At 40.2% G+C, this 12,307-nt stretch overlaps 1 protein-coding gene across 1 annotated transcript; it reads right to left on the bottom strand.

The window, feature by feature from the left end:
- Positions 1 to 2,885: 2,885 nt before the first annotated feature.
- LOC133482284 (claudin-9) lies at positions 2,886 to 5,016 on the bottom strand. Its single transcript, XM_061782276.1, has one exon. It carries the CDS (start codon positions 4,549 to 4,551, stop codon positions 3,886 to 3,888), a length of 666 nt encoding a protein of 221 aa, XP_061638260.1. The 5' UTR covers positions 4,552 to 5,016; the 3' UTR covers positions 2,886 to 3,885.
- Between the last annotated feature and the right edge of the window lie 7,291 nt (positions 5,017 to 12,307).

Below are 12,307 nucleotides of genomic sequence, written 5' to 3'. Positions count from 1 at the left end.
ACCAGTTAAAGAGTAACAGAGGTGGTAAAGAACCAGCCAATGAATGATTGAAAGTGAATATCAGCATCCATGGGTGTCTGTCACGATGACTTTTCCTCTTCAACAATGACAGTGAAACCTCGATGGTCCAACACAAGCCATTCAACCTCTGATTTGTTCAGATTTGGAATCAGTTTTCTCCTCAGGAAATAATGAAAATGGTCAAACTAACACCACCATTAAACCTTTTATTAACTACACGCAATGGCCGTCAAGAAGAATGTGGCCTTGGATGTTTACTTAACACGCCATAAAATAGTTGCACACATTGTGACATTATAAAATTTGAGTCAGCACCTAGCCCTTCACTAGGAGTTGTAGTAGCGCGAAGATGTCAACTAGTGCCTCATTAGAATCTAGTTGTCTTACTCGTATGCCAAAGTTTTCCCAATAGTGTGTACAAATGTCATGCAGTAGTGGGAAATGTCATTCATAAGACAGAGTTGTTCTGGTAGTGTGCTGAACTGTCTTACTAGTGAGGACAAAGAGCGTACAAAGTACATGGACCTTAAAGGGGGTGTTTGCAGTGTTAAAGCAAGAGTTGAATGTAACCTCACTTCACGAATCCCTCCTGCCCGAATGTATGCGATACTTAAACATGGTCATTCATAATGGAGTGCGATTATGAACGTGCATAGTTGTGATAGTCACAGAGAACTCATATCCAGCTTCAACAAAATAGCAGCGCTAGCAAAACTAAGCTAGCATTAGCACTGTAAACAAGACAATCTTAGCCACGACTGCTACGTTGGTTGTATGGCTTTTTTGGAATGCAGTGTTATTATAACATTAAATGTTACCGGTTTGAAGGTTTTCTTTTCATGTACAATCAATTAGATCTAAAAGAAAGGTCAGTAACTTCCCTGTCGAGTAGAAACATTGCTAATTTCGCGTCGTCGCCATCTGCTTCTGTTTACTAGTCTTATGACCCGTTGTTAGCAAAAGAAAGATGGGCCTTTTTTTTTCCAGGAAGTGGATATTCCGCCATTGTTTCAGCAAAGCTCCTGAAGCCCAAGGTAACAGGTCAGCGCAAGGCCACGGGGGTGTGCTCCCTATGAGTGGGCCCACAATAAATGATTGAGACCTCGTCAGTCAGGCCTTCTGTTTTTGATTGATTTTCTGTTCCCTGGTACGATGGTTTCTTGCAAATCAAATTAGAGGCACGAGGTTGGACCAGAGCGCTGATTTTTTTCCACAAATCATTTTACTCGTACCACTGTCAGGTTAGTTTGAAACCATTATGAAAAAAAGTTTGTTTTTGTTTTGTTTTTTTAATTGCAAACTCCCCTTTAAGCTGGACATTACGGAATGAATGCTGAAACAGCTTTCCATACCCACAAACTACGCTGAAGTGTCTTCACTTGACCTGTAACATAAACACAACCAGGCATCTCAACACACAGGCACGCCATGCACACACACATGCATACGTACCCATTATGACCAGTTAACCAGCAGAACATTTTATGGTGGAATGATTTTGTACGGATGAGGTTTTAAGGTATTACTGATAAACATCAGAAACAAGAATCACAATCAAATTGAAACTTCCTTAAGCCAGCAGTTGTATTTTGCAGTGGTGTATAACTGTATTGCATCATACTGAGGGGTCGTTTCTAACTTTTTGACCCACTTGTGTAGCCAAATAGGGCAAATGTGCACTCCTGTGTACACGATCTCCAACAATCTGAGCATTATTATCTATAAAGGGCAGAGTCGTTGACGCAGCGCTTGGTGTGGCTCTCATTACGCTTCTGTACCTAATGAAGTGACCAGGTGGCATGACATCACTTTTAAGGGAATTTCCTCCTCCATGAAAAAGTCAGAATGTACACACAATTCTTGTCAGGAAGTAAATAGACAATTACCTGTGTGCACAATGGTGCCAGGTGGTGGGAGGGGGAGCGAAGGGTCTTATCAGTGTCCTTGTTTTGAAGGTCATAGTGTTTTTAAAGGTTTATTTGCCCTTGGGTTATTTTATGCATCACATGGACTTGTTCTATACAAACTCTTACTAGTTTTTTTTTAATACTTCTACTGGTTTGCTTTGTTGTCTGGAGACCTTTTTAAACCCTTGAGTGCCGTTTTTCTATATTTTTTTCCTTTTCATGCACTCGTCAACACATGAGTGACTCTTTGTGTTGTTGTTGACTTCTGGACTCTCTCAAGAGCAGCATGTCCAGACTGTGAATGAGTGGCTCATGAACTAAGGCACCACTGGTTAATTTCGCCATGTATGTCACAGGTGTCAAAACCAAGGCCCGGGGGACAGATCTGGCCCACCACATCATTTTATGTGGCCCACGACAGCAATGGAAGTGTGTTTATTTCATGTTTCTTCCTAAATGGATTTGCTCTTTTGATTTTGGTAGAAAGTCTTTCCCAAAATTGCAATTTTTCTTCACGTTTAGGTTTTAAGAGATATTACATATATATTTTTCTATTGATCCTATCCCCAATTATATGTTGAAAAACTCAACAATTCACAGTTTTTGTGCTCTTTCTGATGATTAACCTCATACTGGAACTAAAGAATGTTTCAAATGAAAACCAAGGCCTCCACCCTGACTTCACTTTGGAAAACAGGCCAAAAAACAACCAAGTAGGTCACTTTTGTTTGTTTAGAATGCACTAAATAGGTCACTCAATAGCACATTTGGACTGAATGACTTTTACATTTACTTTTATTTTACAGAGTCCCATTGAGGAGGGGGAATTGAGGGGACCACGTTATCAATGAAGTCTTTGTGAGGGTCTCTGTTGCACATTTGACCGGTTATCCCTGACCAGGTTTCAGGACAGGTTACAAAGGAAGAGGAGGCCAACAAGCCCCCTATTGTGTCCTTTCTAAGTTTGCCCCGAAACTAAATATCTCATGTCAGGGCTGCAGCTGGTATGTGCCCTCTTTCTGCATATTAAACTGACACAGGTGAGGTGCTTATCATAGTGATAGTGACTTTAATACAGAATATAATCGACAAATAGTTGAGAACTAAATGGTTACCACATGATTTCATGAGTTTAATTGCGACCATTTGTTTCACTTCCCTGTTTACTAGAGTCAAATACATTTGTCTAAATGTTTACTTTACTTAGAATTACACATTGTGTAACAACACAACTTTGCCTTAAAGTCCGCTAGCTTAATGCTAACACATGCCTACCAAATAGCCTGGGTTTTGCAATGTTATAACCTTCAAGCAACAGATATTTGAACACAAAAGGTGCATCAGCACGTTGACGGACAATATAAAAATACCCACTGGCATATATTCTTTTTCCTCTGTGAAGCATATGGCTAATATTACTGCGGCTTACTGAGTTTATGTCTGTATTTTGCTGCCCTCAGGTGGCGAAGGTGTGCACACCGGATGGAGTAGCACAATATCCATTGAATTTCAGCAACATTACTGTATGTTTTTACAAAGTACAATATTATTTATTGTTATATTTCTTAAAAACAAAAAATAATTGTTGGGCTGTTGTGAGGCTGGAACAGATACATGGCATTTCCATTCATTTCAAATGGGGAAAAGTTGATTTGAGGTGTGGGTGTTTTGAGTTATGAGCATGGTCACATAACAAATTCAACTTGTATCTCAAGGTGCCACTGTACTTTCACCCAAAAAAAAAACTATAGAGTATAATCTTAAACCAGACCACCATTACACTTATAATCTGGCGCACCCCTTGGAGGGCACTTACATAGAATATAAAAGCAAACAAAGACACCCACCACCATAGAAACATGGCCCAGAAAAAAAAAAGAAAAACACTTCTGAATTCTTCTACATATTCAACCACTGTTCATTGCTCCTCCTGCTGGTCACATTAGTAACAGGCTCATCACACGTAACCTCGTCTGTCGTAGTCTCGTCTGTCATATCCGCGCCGAGTTACAGCCGAGTAGTCCACCTGGGCAGGCTCCCTGTGCACCTGTGCGGCTCTCCCGGGGCTACAGGTACACCACAGCAGCGCCCCACCCAGGATGAGCAGGCAGGAGGCGGCCCAGCCGAAGTACAGCGCGTTACCGAAGTCCCGCTTCCCCGTGTCCTCCAGAAGCGGATCGTAGAAGCCCAACACGATGGCGTGCGCCGTCCAGGACACGGCCACCAGGGTCAGAAACCCCGCCAGGGTCAAGGCGAGCCCCCCGGACACCACCAGACGCCGTTTGCCCCTCACGTCCTGGCTACAGTCCGTGCACTGAGCCCCAGTCGTTACCAGGCCGACACCCGCTACGCCGAACACCACCGAGACCACCACCAGGGCGCGGGCCGCCTGGAGGTCTCGAGGCAGCCCCAGCATGGAGTCGTGAACCTTGCAGTGCATCTGGCCCGTGCTCTGCACCGAGCAGTTCATCCACAGGCCCTCCCAGATCACCTGGGACACCACCACGTTCTGGCCCACGTAGGCTGCCACGCGCCACATGGGAAGGCCGCACGCCACCATCACGCCCAGCCAGCCCGCCACGGCCAGCGTCAGTCCCAGGATCTCCACGCCCGAAGAGGCCATAGTTTGGGGAAAGAGGGCCCCTTTGTGGATTTGTGTGTGTGCTGCCTTGCAGGTGATAGCAGATCCCCTCGCCGCCGAGTCCCGAGTCCGACTTGAGGGAGAAACTCTCTTTCTACCTTCTTTATACAGCTTGAAGGTGGAGTCAGCAGCGCCAGGTGGAGTGAAGCTCACGTTGAAGGATGCTGGAAACTACTTCCCGATAGATAGATAGATAGATAGATAGATAGATAGATAGATAGATAGATAGATAGATAGACAGACAGACAGACAGATAGATAGATAGATAGATAGATAGATAGATAGATAGATAGATAGATAGATAGATAGATAGATAGATAGATAGATAGATAGATAGATAGATAGATAGATAGATAGATAGATTGATTGATTGATACCTTTGTAAAAAAAATATATATTCTGGTACTGGTAGAAGAAGTTCTTATTCAACTTATAAACAAAGGTTTATAAAATACGTACTCTAAAAAATGAAAACTTAAGTACAAAAGTTTTTATTTCGTTATTTTTACTGTCAGTTATTTAACAATAAATTCCATAACATTAACCAGCAAGTGGTCTGTGGGCTCTCTCTAGTGGTACGTGAAGGAATCACTGAATTCCGTGCATGTTACACGGGCTTTAACTTGTTTTTAATCCAGTACAGTGAATTTGTTAAGTACAGTTTTGTATTTAACTTTTAAGTGCAATACATTTGCATTTAAAAATTTTGAAATGTTTGTTTCCACATGAAGATTTAGGTTAAAAGAAATCAATTTTTATGTGCAATACCTTTTATTTATATTGAAATAGTTTTTTTATTTTCTTTTATTTAAGTGCAGTGTTAATGTTTAACCTGTGCATAATGTTACAGTAGCTAACAAAAATCTGGGCATTGTCGATAGAACCAGTGCGTCTCATTTTTCAATTAAGTGACCCCCAAACTTTTGAGCGTTTAAATATGATTAAATGCTTGAGTGTACAGTATCCACTAAGTTTTCGTGTCACGACTTTTCCGAGCTTGTGGATTTTACTCAAAGAATATATGAGTGCACCAAAATGCTGAATCACTCTTGGAATGAGATCTTACCTGTGCTTCACGGATCGAAAAAAGAACAACATATGGTGTCGTCGTCTGCTTTGCCAACTCCGTGCAGACGTCATATTCTGCTCCCATAAGAAGGAACATTTCGGAATATTAAGGCACAGATTTTATTTGTATGGCATGAAAAGCTGTCTAAGGTTTTATTGCGGGTGAGTAAATGTATGCTTTGTGCAAGGCCAGGTGAATTCTGTGTCATTATGAGCTTTCCTCTCATTTACTAAGGTCATCCTGGGTCAGCAGTCAGGGTGATCATTTCCCAAATGCCCCCACCTCCTTCTCCACAGGCCCCACTTCAACAATGAATCGTCAGTGTATGCTTTTGCTTTTCTGACAGAGCAGAATACACACTAGAACTTTGTTTCATTCCATACACATTACAAGGATGAATCTAAAATGCACTATAACCTTTAAAGGTGCACCTAATTTGACCTTCTCTAAACTTGGGAATTCACAGATTTGAACTCCGAACCTCGGAACTGTGAAGCAGACTCGTCCAACCTACTAAGACTGACAGTGATTGACAATACTAGTTACCTTTTGTTCCACATTATGCTCGGCCTTCTACAGTGAACATTCCGGCGGAAATCAACATATTCCCACTTTGCATGCACACAACGGAGCAAAACATGTTGTGTTGGCATCCGATTTTCACTTGACATGATTATAGGCTTCAACTTTTTATGCCATCAAAATGTCAAGCGCTGATGCTAAACAGGCCCAGCACCGCCATCTCTTAGACCTGAAAACCACTTAACCAATGGGGTTAGATTCGAGGTCGTCTTTCCATTAAAATGCTTCACACGCATTTTTAGCTCAGCGCAACATCCTGACAGAGTTGGCACACTCCCTCTGACCCGGACACACGCTTAAAAAAATTAATAGGCATCTTTGTGCACGTCCATGGTCACTTTATAGCAGCCTTAATCAAACTCAAAGTGACACACGTCCTTCATTATCCTGACAAAGTTGGCGCACCCCCTTTTCATCATACACAACCATACACTTCAACATCCCGGGGGAGGTAGCGTCCCCCCTCTCCCTCACGCACACCTTAAAAAATATTTCTTGCAACTTTGTGGAAATCCATGGTCACAGTATGACAGCTTTCCTGAAACCTTTGAAGCCACACACCCCGTTTAACATCTCAATAGAGTTGCGCACCCCCTGTTCTCCGCACACATCCCCAAAAAATCTGAATCTGCAGCTTTACTGACGTCGTCTTGAAATTTCCATTTTCACGTTTGGTTCACCTGACTGCAAAGGAGTTGAAGATGTAATAATATTTATTTAATGACTGGATGTTTTTCCATGGATTTTTTCTTTATCAGACAAGCAGAAGTCTGCAGAGGATCAAAATCCAAATACATCATGAATCATAGCTGTTTTATTGGCTCACGCTTGCTGTAAACCTCTGGCATTTGATGGACGAGCATCAGCAATTTAGTGCAAAAACAAGACTAAGTGTGATAAAAAAAAATTTTTTAGAATAATACTGTGTTTTGAATCTGGTGTCTAAAGGTTGGGGCTGAGATGGTGTTTAAGAATGTATTTTCTGTATATAATAATAATGGCACATTCAATCGGCGGCACGGTGGCCGACTGCTTAGCACATCTGCCTCACAGTTCTGAGGACCGAGGTTCAAATCCCGGCCTCGCCTGTGTGGAGTTTGCATGTTCTCCCCATGGCTGCGTGGGTTTTCTTCGGGTACTCCGCTTTCCTCCCACATCCCAAAAACATGCGTGGTACGTTGATTGAAGACTCTAAATTGCCTGTAGGTGTGAATGTGAGTGCGAATGGCTGTTTGTTTCTATGTGCCTTGCGATTGGCTGGCAACCAGTTCAGGATGTACCCCGCCTCCTGTCCGCAGTTAGCTGGGATAGGCTCCCTAGTGAGGAGAAGCGGTACAGAAAATGGATGGATGGCACATTCCATCCAAACATCTTAACAAATCAACATGACGCAGCCTGCAGAGCTTCTTGTAAACATTCACTTGTCGTGGGAGCGTGAGCCAGTCTGACCAGTTCCGCTAGTTATTTCTAACGTGCTGTATTTCAACCCTTTAGATTAGGGGTTCTCAAACATTTTGAGCCCGTCAGAGGATACATTTTACCAAGAACGCCTCACAATCAAAAGGGCATTTAAACAACTCCCACGTCTACCCCTAAAGGCCATAAGAATAAAACATATATTGCAGAACTAGAGGCTAGCAGACAAAACAGACAAAAAACCTCTTAAGTCACAATTCAAGCTCTTGTTAACGTGATGACGTGTGTGACTCAAAAGTGCCACTTGCACACTGAAACTGTGACGGGGGCTGAATGACATCACTCCATGTGACTCACGTCTTTGAAAGTCTCTTCAGTCGTAGACTTGAACACTGTTCTTTGATTCGTGAAGCTGGAATAATGTTTTTTTTTTTTTTAAGGGCAGGAGTCAGTTTCTGGTAGGGCTGGGCGATATGGCCCTCAAAATAAAATCAATTTTTTCCACAAACATCCACTTTCTGATTTTAAACGATTTGCCCCACGCTCCTCCACCCCCAACCTACCCCCCTTCAGTTACAGAAAAAGCAAATGACAATGACATTATTACAAACAGGTTTTGCTTTTTTTTTCCCAACTTCTGAGATTTACTTCATTTCTCTTGATACCAAACAAGTTCATTTCCCACAGCATAAACTTCCCATAAAGAATATAAATACAGTATGTATGTATGTATGTATGTATCTATCAGACATTCTAAACCATCTTCGCTTGTGTCACTTAGTTGTAGTGGAGGTCAGGACGCCATGTCCCTGATCTTTTTGTAACCATGACAACCAAACCACAACACATTCCTCCTACTCCCCTCACCAGGACATAAACATTGTCTGTATAGTTACATAATATGATGATTTGTATTGTTTATAGGTTGTAAAAGTTTATTGAGGGTCGGCTTGTTAAACTCGATTTAACCGCCACTCATCTCCGTTCACACAGCTGAACGCTTACAGTAAGACCTGCAAATCCAAAAGATTAACAGGGGAAGTCTGGGCTTGCCTCGCCACAACCCGCCAACACTCATCGCTCCCTACGGCAGTTTCTCACGGTTGCGTTCGTTATAGATACTGTCGAGAAGGGGCGGGCAAGATTTTGTGCTCAAAATAGATTTTCTAAAAAGGACAGGTAGGCCTACTCATTTGCAGATGGTTAAAAAAACAAAAAACTGTCAAATAGTTTTGAGTCAATTATGAAATAGTAATTCATTCTCTTTTTATAAATAATTTATATATCATAAATTAACATGTAAAATAGTTTTAAGTCAATTATTAAATAGTAATTCAGTCTCTTTTTTTATAAATAATTTATATATAGTACATTACCAAATTATTTTATTACATAAAATTAGTTTTAAATACACATTTATTGTATTTATTTATTAACGTTTTATTAGTTAAAATGTAACTATTTAACCAGTTTTTTATTCTTTTTTTTATAGACGTATTTGTAATTTATTTAATTATAACTAATCATTTTTAATAAAATGACGATTTTGAATGTATGTATAAAATAGTTTATGAAGCAAATTGAACAAATTCTATTTCAGAAAAAAATTATATTTCATTTGTAGATTCTATTTAGAAATACAGCAATTTAATGATGATAAATTGACCAATTATTTCATAAAATAAATAATATTTATCAAATATATAGTATATACAATTGTTTGTTTACTCATTTTTAATGAGTAAATTAATTAAGAAATATTAGAGGACTCTTGATGATGTAAATGCCCCTCCTGTAGATAAACTAATTTCTCAAACATTTAAAGCCATGAACTTCCATAAGCATCTCAACTGAGTTGGTGCACCCCATCTTCACACACCCAAAAAAAGTAACTGGGGAACATCATTTTAAAAAAGACCCCTGGAGGGGACAACATTTATCATAGCTATCTATAAATCATCCTTTCTCATTATTTTTACCCACACACACCCTTTAACATCCCAAAAGAGTTGGTGCCTCACCATCATTGAACTAGCTTCAAAACAGCCTTCCCCAATTGATTCAAGCCACAGACTCCCCTCAACATCCCCACAATTGGCGCACCCCCCTCTCACCCGCACACACCCTTGAAAAAAAAAGATTCATTGTCAGATTCTAGAGACATTCTTTCCTAAACCTTTTAAGCCACTCACTGCCTTCAACATCCCAATAGATAAATGTGTACAGAGCTCTCTCCGGTGGCTTGAAAGCATCTCTCTTCAGAGAATTAATTGTGGGCATTCCTCCTGGTTTGTGGAATTCAATATGTCCAATGATCCCAGCGTGGATCAAACAGAGGGATTATAGTCCACTTTTTTAGCTCTAGCACACTGCCTCCATTCATTTGTGGGACAATATGATTCCCTTGGCAGCACTCTTGGCCACACACTCGTAGTAGGGTGGACTCACTCGTCTTTGGGCCTGCTCGCGTCTTCATCATCAGGAAAACCAACTCGGATCGTGAACATTGGAGTGGACATCTCATACTATAAGATTCACTCTGAGGTCAGATGGATTTTTTTTGTCTTCATTGTGTTGTCTCATCCTATATATTTACAATATGTACATTATATGTACAGGCTGTTATCTGAATAGCTGAAAAATATGTTGATGTTGATGACATTTGATTAAAACAAATTCTATTTGTTTAATACAAAAAAAACACACCTAAACCAATAATATGCTACATTCTAGTTTTAGATCTTTCATAAATATGCACATCACTATAAATTAAGTTGATTTTCAAATATTTAAAAAAATATATACACTGCCATTCAAAAGTTTGGGGTCACTTATCAATGTTTTATCTATAAAGAAAAGCACTCGTCTGTACAGCTCAGGGGAAAATTTAAACAACAAAACAAAACTTGGAACCTTTTTTTGTTTTTTTGACCATTTTTGTCTACAAATAAATGTGAATGACAGCATTTGCATTTGGAATCTGGGAATTATGTTGTCAGCAGTTTATAGAATACAACAAGAAATGTCAATTTTACTCAAAATTATTAACTGTCAAAAGCTGATAAAATTATCACTTTGCTGGGGTCTCCTAATTTTTTTCCAGTGCTGTATGCAGATATATATACCGTTACCAAGTTTGGGGTGACATAGAAATTTCCTTTTTTTTTTTTTTAGAAAAACATGTTTTTCTTTTCAATGAAGATAACAAACAATTAAACAGAAATCCATTCTTCATTAATTCACTTCATTAATGTGATTATAAAAGTTGGCTTATAAAAAATAAGTACAGTACATTACTAAGTGACCCCAAACACCTGTCAGAGGTAGTGTATACGTATACTGTTTGTGTCCCACCTTATTGAACGAACATTGAAATTTCTGGACTGCACAAACATAAAATTGAGCATTTTCATTTTTATTCATACAACCCCAATTCCAATGAAGTTGGGACGTTGTGTTAAACATAAATAAAAACAGAATACATTGATTTGCAAATCATGTTCAACCTATATCTAATTTAATACACTACAAAGATATTTAATGTTCAAACTGATCAACTTTGTTTTTAGCAAATAATCATTAATTTTGAATTTTATGGCTGCAACACGTTCCAAAAAAGCTGGGACAGGGTCATGTTAACCACTGTGTTACATCACCTTTTCTTTTAACAACATTCAATATACGTTTGGGAACTGAGGACACTAATTGTTGAAGCTTTGTAAGTGGAATTCTTTCCCATTCTTGCTTGATGTACAGCTTCAGCTGTTCAACAGTCCGGGGTCTCCGTTGTCGTATTTTACGCTTCATAATGCGCCACACATTTTCAATGGGAGACAGGTCTGGACTGCAGCCAGGCCAGTCTAGTACCCCCGCTCTTCTACGAAGCCACGCTGTTGTAACACATGCAGAATGTGGTGTGGCATTGTCCTGCTGAAAAAGACGTTGCTTGGATGGCAGCATATGTTTCTCCAAAACCTGTATGTACCTTTCAGCATTAATGGTGCCTTCACAGATGTGTAAGTTACCCATGCCATTGGCACTAACACAGCCCCATACCATCACAGATGCTTGCTTTTGAACTTTTCATCCATAACATTCCGGATGGTTCTTTTCCTCTTTGGCCCGGAGGACACGACGTCCACAATTTCCCAAAAATATTTGAAATGTGGACTCGTCGGACCACAGAACACTTTTCCACTTTGAGTCAGTCCATCTTAGATGAGCTCGGGCCCAGAGAAACCGGCGGCGTTTCTGGGCGTTATTGATAAATGGCTTTTGCTTTGCATAGTAGAGTTTCAAGTTGCACTTACGGATGTAACACCGAACTGTATTTACTGACATTGGTTTTCTGAAGTGTTCCTGAGCCCATGTGGTGATATCCTTTCCTCATTGATGTCGGTTTTTGATGCAGTGCCGCCTGAGGGATCGAAGGTCACAGGCATTCAATGTTGGTTTCTGGCCTTGCCGCTTACATGCAGTGATTTCTCCAGATTCTCTGAACCTTTTGATGATATTATGGACCGTAGATGAGGAAATCCCTAAATTCCTTGCAATTGTACGTTGAGGAACAGTGTCCTTAAACTGTTCGACTATTTTCTCACGCACTTGTTCACAAAGAGGTGAACCTTGCCCCATCTTTGCTTGTGAATGACTGAGCAATTCAGGGAAGCT

The sequence above is a fragment of the Phyllopteryx taeniolatus genome, chromosome 8 (assembly GCF_024500385.1).
Source record: "Phyllopteryx taeniolatus isolate TA_2022b chromosome 8, UOR_Ptae_1.2, whole genome shotgun sequence".
In the NCBI taxonomy this organism is placed as follows: Eukaryota; Metazoa; Chordata; class Actinopteri; order Syngnathiformes; family Syngnathidae; genus Phyllopteryx; species Phyllopteryx taeniolatus.
The sequence above is the reverse complement of the archived record's forward strand: the minus strand, read 5'-3'. Positions and strand labels throughout refer to the sequence as shown.